Below are 6306 nucleotides of genomic sequence, written 5' to 3' on the forward strand. Positions count from 1 at the left end.
GACATGGACTTGTATGTTGGTAACTACTCTATTGGGTAGTTGAGTACCATGTATGGGATGCCCCTCTCAGCATTTTTGGAAAGCATACTCTCTAATCTGTTCTTGACAATTCTCTTAGGTTTGCCAAGTGCTCAAAATCCTGGATGTGCAAGTGTGGGTCTCTTCCTTTCTTCCCCTTGAATTCGGCATTTTCAGCTTGAGGTCTTCGGCCGCCTATCTTGCCATGTTTCTTGATAGTGCCTCTAGTTGCCTTACAGCCTTGTCTAGTTGCCTTTCTGGTTGTTCTTCGTCTTGTTGCCTCTCATGTGGCAGTCCATTGTTTTTCTCCCCTACCTCAAGTTCAAAGTGACCTTTTGATTAAACATCGACACCCCCCCCCCCCCCCCAATTTTTGTTTTTTTCCTGGGTCTACCTACTTTCTTTTTCTGTTATACATTTCCTGGGCATGCCCTTACATGTCTAGTTGAAACTCTTTTCTAAAAAATTCGTTGACATGATCGCCAATGTTCTTCCTAGAGTATACAACACCCTTAAATACTTCTAAATGACCGAGTTAGTCAACTTTAGCTATAGCCTGTGAATATGCCAACTCAAGACACACAAGTGAACCTTCCCTAAGTTGTACAACTGAAAAGCAACACATCACTTGTGCATTCATAATTATTAGAAGTAATTGAGTTCAAGATACAGACTTGGGCCATACAATGGTTAAGCACTTAGTTATGCATTACAATGGTGCTCGAGGCAACCATGCACTCACACAACGACAACCAACATTCGGAAATTTGCTTCCTTTTATCCTTTCCCGTAATGCCTGTTGTGCTTCTTGAATCTTGCTTCTTGATTCTAATTGCCTGTGGTTATTGGTTGCCCTTTTCGTATTCCTACTTCTAACATCCTACAAACTCAGTGCACTTGTTGAAAATTGATTTAGATTACTCAATAGAAAGTTATGGCAATTATAAAATAGCTCTGTGTTTGTAGCTTCACATGTACACGAGTTATGCAAAACTCCCCTCTAATCTCATTAAAATTGACCTTTATACGTAGGACTTGTAAAATATGGCACCAATCTCTAGTTCCCATGGTAATGTATAGCTACAACAATGAGAGAAGCATTAAACTTATAACTCAATCATAGAGATCTTCAATATTCTTACATAATCTGAGAAATACAAGAATTTAAGCTAGAAGGGGTTTTCACCATGACATTTGTCATTATTGTGATTAACAAAAAATCTAACCAAAAACAAAACAGTGACTAATAATTTAAAACATTTGTTATCACAATAAAATATTATATTTTTTGAAAACGTGTAACAATGATTTATTTATAGTACAATATATTCCAAAGCATAAAAAATAATGACTAAAAAAACACTTGGAAGCATTGTAACAAATTGAGAAAGAAAAAATGTGAGAAAATTTGTGTGGCCCAATACTCATGCCCCCCTTTAAAGAGCAAGGTATGCAAATGTCAACACCCTCTCACAAAGGCCTACAAAAAATAGTAAAAAAGAAAGCTTGTTGCCATGTGGCACAATCAACGATCTTTATCCAATGATCCACAATTGCACCCAAAATACAACCCTTCATTATCACCTTATGCAGTCCAAAAATGATATTCCACTTGGATTTTTGCTCACATTACACACATACAATTTCCTCAACTAGACCGTAAATGACTTGCATAAGTGAAACTCTTATCATAGATAACACCTCAATTGAGGACGATAAGAAAGTTCAAAATGTAGGTAACCTCACCCATATGGGTAACCAATACAAAAGGTAATAGACATCCTCCCTTCCATGAGGGGAGAAGAGAGGAGGGCACAAAACTTGTGCAAAATGGAAACAAGAGGTGAGATTGGGCATATCTTGATAAACAATTGGTTCGACAATGCCTTGCCTCAGTGAAACAACTTTTTTGGATTATAAAAAAATTAGCATCAATGTTTTCACTTTTCTTGATGTTGCACGCAAAATGAACCACAAATGTAAAATGACAAGCAAAAAACAAGGTGAAATTTCACAATGGCCTACATTAGAGGATCAGAAAGTGTGTGACCCACTACTGAATTGTTTCTATCTACAACAGGATTTGGCGCCCATCTACCCTTCAGCAAGGCTTTTTTTTTTTTGTCATATGAAGGTTAAATTTCCATGAATCAATCATTAGAAGGGCTTGCAAGAAATACCTCCTTCGATAGGAAGGGGGAAAAAATATGGTATCTATCAATGGAAGGAGAATACATTAAGGAGCCCATCTAATTGAACAAATAGGGACATGCTGCAACATTCAAAACTGGTATGTAAAATCATAAGTCTCTTCTCAACTTCCATGTATTTCCAAGACACTGGAGACTGTTTGTTCCTTTCGGTATTCTTCACCAAACATGTCACCAAGCTACCAAAGCTTTGAGATATTTTCTCATTAGAAAGGCAGCATGAAAATATGCCCTCCCATAGGTAAGGGTACTGCTACACATGGCCTATCTTTTGAAAGAAATGGGGAGCCCTTCAAATTGGTCCCTCTTTATACAAATATGAAAACAAATGTCAACTCTCTCTTTCAATGATCCACATATACACAAGACTACACTTAGGTAAAAAGAAAAGAGAATACACTTTCTATCATCAACTTGCCGTGTAGCACTAATCGACGAGGTTTATCCAACGATCCACAATTGCTTCCAAGAGTTCCATGCTTTACTGAGGCCTTATGTAGGTCAAAAACTCATTTGTGCCGTCATTGGATTTTGCAAACATACTGCCCTTAAGAAAAACTGAACTGGCCTTTTAACTCATAAGAGCATGGCATTTAATTGCTAGCCAAAGCCACATTCCTGTCACTATACAAGCCTCTCTTACAGTGCACTTGCATGTGCTTCTCAATGCCACTATTTACATTACACAGCTTCTATAAAGTACAAAGATCCCAACAGCAAACAAACCTTGTCATTTGGAAATATTAATAACTCCTCTTTGTCTACAGTCGCGAGCGCAGGGCCCAAGCCCTCAAGCGGTCCATGTTAGCCACAAACCCTGAGGTTGGTTGAGAAACTATAGCAGCAGAAGCTGTAGGTGTGGTAACACCCAGTCTACCGTCTTCATTCACAGCCTTGGCTTTCGCTTGTTGGCGACACTCTGCACCATCTGCTTTCGACATATCGTTAACTTCACGTTCAACATCATCCACAATCTTGAAAAGGCAGAGTATAGTATCAGTATCAAGAACAAAGTAGCTCGTAAAAATGCTCTAGTGAAAACTGAGACAATGAACAAAACGAACTGAAAATATGGACAATTTTATCCTGTTACAGGAGGGAGGGATAAAAAGGCCCAGTCTTTTAGCCAGCAACCTTGAGAGAGTAAGGATGTTGGGTTCTTCCAGTTATGAGCCATGTCTTGCGATCAGACAAAGGGCCATGTGCCATCAGGTGAGAGCAGGGTTGATTTTGGGCCCTCATTTTACCCATTTGTAGGTATCTTACCCGTTTTTGTCGGGTAATACTGTGAGTTGCCCTCATTTTACCCATTTGTAGGTATCTTACCCGTTTTTGTCGGGTAATATTGTGAATTGCCCTTCAAAAATTACACTAAATCACCCTAAAATCTTTTAAATTTGGAGGGCAAGGGTGCACGTCAAATGTCACAACCATGACCGTGAGATCCATGCATAGGTATATTCCATAATCATCTCTCTGCAACATCAGTTAGACCATCAGGGCGTACTCTACTTCATATGGCCTCATTAAGGACAATCAATATTTTGAAAACTCGGATAGCAAAAGGAAGTTGGAACTTATCAACTGGTGAATATCTACGATCTGCCTACTTGAGAAGCAGAAGCCTTTCGACATTTATCTGAGCATTGAAAAACACCAAGTTCCAACCCAAAGGAAAACCATGTACAAAACCTGGCTATAGCTTGTCAAGCTAATCTTAACCTTAGATCTTAAATTGCTAAAACGACCCACTAGGATATAATGAACACACCTCCTGAAGCAAAAAGATAATTTCCTGCGCTAGTAAGAGGGCAATCAAGTTGAATCCTGCCAAGGTGAGAAAGACTTTGCAAGCTTCTCTCTCTTGCCAGTATTTCTCTTGCATCTCTTTCAACTCTAGCTTTCTCATGTCAACCCTGTGTGAATACTTAGACATAACAATTTTTGACTTTAGCCTCATCTTGTCAGCATTGTTTAATACAGGGTTGTCCACATCCAACAGATGGACCCTTGCATCCGACCCATCTGGTCCCATACAGACATGCGAGACGTTCGGTCAATTTGACCATTGACTAACGGGCTGTTGTTGGGTCAAATTTGGGTCCTTTACACCACTATTGCCACGTGGCCCATGGGCCAAGGCCCAAGGGCATGGGGCCAAAGTTCAAGCCTCTGGACCTCACGTGCAGTAAATATGCTATTTAATTGGGCTTTTCAACTTTGGCATCTTCAGCTCTTTTCCAGACTCTCTCTTTCTCTTGTAATGAGCACAAGGGCTAGCTGGCCAGCTGATTCCTGACCTGGTCGCTCACCAAGATAGTTCAAGGGCTGCCTCTTCCAGCCAGCCAGTGCAGAGCGTGAGCAGGGTGCCAATGAGATGCTGGGACTCCTAGTCTACTGTCGTCTTATGCGTCTCCTGCCAACAGAGGGTTGTTTGCTGCTTCAAGCTGTCTGGCAAGGCATGTGATGTGAGCACAAGGGCTAGCTGGCCAGCTGATTCCTGACCTGGTCGCTCACCAAGATAGTTCAAGGGCTGCCTCTTCCAGCCAGCCAGTGCAGAGCGTGAGCAGGGTGCCAATGAGATGCTGGGACTCCTAGTCTACTGTCGTCTTATGCGTCTCCTGCCAACAGAGGGTTGTTTGCTGCTTCAAGCTGTCTGGCAAGGCATGTGATGTGCTCAATCCCTCCAGAAATTTAGTCGACCAGCAGGCTGTGCCAAGCGGAAGCCAGAGCACCCTTGTGCTAAGGCTCTCTCTCTTTCTTTTATTGTACATGCTGAACTAGCTTTGGCTAAGTATATTTCATTTTGTACTAACGTCGGATTATACTTGCGTCGGATGCTTGGAGGTGTCAACCCCGGTGTAATGTTTACAAATGACAAAAACCAAGTGAGAAATGCACTCAAGGAATCTGCAACATACAGTGACAATCCTTATTGATATAGAGCAAAAGAAATCACTTTACCTTTTTAGTTTCATGTGGAGATAGAGATGGTATAATCTCTATAAGCTTCAACCTGATGTGCAACATGGCGTCTTTGGTCTTCCCATAAGCTGACTGAGTGGCATCTGCAATGATAGACTCGATCGAGTGTCGAGCATGCTCGAGGGAGTCGGCAGGAATAGTGGGCATGGATGCAAGCTTCTCCATCAACATACCCTTCATTTGTGCTAAGCGGCTGCCAAAGCTCCCCTTGAGGTCCGCTGCGACACCCTTTGAGACTTCAAGAACACTCTTACTTACACTCCAATAGGTGTTCGTGCCTTCATTCTGGTTGTGAACTTTCTCCTCATCAGCATAAGAGGACTCACTTTTCACAAGCCCATGAGAAAGCTTTTGGAGTACGCTCGGTCGTGTCTTGTCGGATGGTGATGAGCTTTGCTTTGAGTGCATATGTGTTTCCTCATCACTTTCCTCGCTTTCAGAGGAGTTGTGCAAAGACTGACCGTTGTTGGGCTCCTTGAGAGAGCTTCCTGACACAGTCTTGCTCAAATATTGCATTATACGCAAACCGCGCGACTCTTGCTTGCTCGCAGAAGGCTCTGGCAACGCGGAAATCTGTGGCTTCATAACCTTCACCTCCATTGGAAAGCCTGGGCATCAAACGCCTCTGAAAGTTCAGAAAGCCTCTCTCCCTCTCTCTCTCTCTCTCTCTCCACGCATCTAGCTTAACATCGACCCCACATACCTTAGAAGAACAACCGCAGACAGGGGAAGAGATCGCCCAAATGCCCGACTGCTGCTTGTGTGCGTGTGTGAGTGAGAGAGAGAGAGAGAGTCGATGTAGTGTGCGCGCGTGTGTGGTGTGAGGACTTGTGTGAAGTGTCGATGTAAAGCTGCTAATGTTGAACCGTCCTCAACCGATGGTGTAGAAAAATAGGTTCCGGCAGAAATTTTTTTGAATTTTTAGGAAGTTGCTTTTTATTTAGTGAGAAGGTGGTGTAGTGAGCTGACTAGGACTCACTGATCCTCTCCTCCATATCCCAAATGGCCCACTCCCAACCATTACGTTTTCCCATTTAGAGGCAGTAGTATGTAGCCAGTCCCATGGACTCGATCTACTACGCTTCTTAGACCT

At 42.2% G+C, this 6306-nt stretch overlaps 1 protein-coding gene across 2 annotated transcripts; it reads right to left on the reverse strand.

The window, feature by feature from the left end:
• Nucleotides 1–2781: 2781 nt before the first annotated feature.
• On the reverse strand, nucleotides 2782–6075 carry LOC147417728 (uncharacterized). Of its 2 annotated transcripts, none has more exons than XM_086506948.1 (3): nucleotides 5917–6075; nucleotides 5193–5821; nucleotides 2782–3202 (listed from the first exon to the last, which is right to left on the reverse strand). In XM_086506948.1, the coding sequence occupies exons 2-3, from the start codon at nucleotides 5811–5813 to the stop codon at nucleotides 2990–2992; spliced, it is 834 nt and encodes a 277-aa protein (XP_086363074.1). In that variant the 5' UTR covers nucleotides 5814–5821; nucleotides 5917–6075; the 3' UTR covers nucleotides 2782–2989. The 2 variants fall into 2 exon arrangements, with proteins under 2 accessions (XP_086363074.1, XP_086363075.1); XM_086506949.1 differs by having other exon boundaries at nucleotides 5193–5838; nucleotides 5917–6061.
• Between the last annotated feature and the right edge of the window lie 231 nt (nucleotides 6076–6306).

This window comes from Adiantum capillus-veneris, chromosome 30 (assembly GCF_014529385.1).
Source record: "Adiantum capillus-veneris isolate H3 chromosome 30, ASM1452938v2, whole genome shotgun sequence".
Lineage (NCBI taxonomy): Eukaryota > Viridiplantae > Streptophyta > Polypodiopsida > Polypodiales > Pteridaceae > Adiantum > Adiantum capillus-veneris.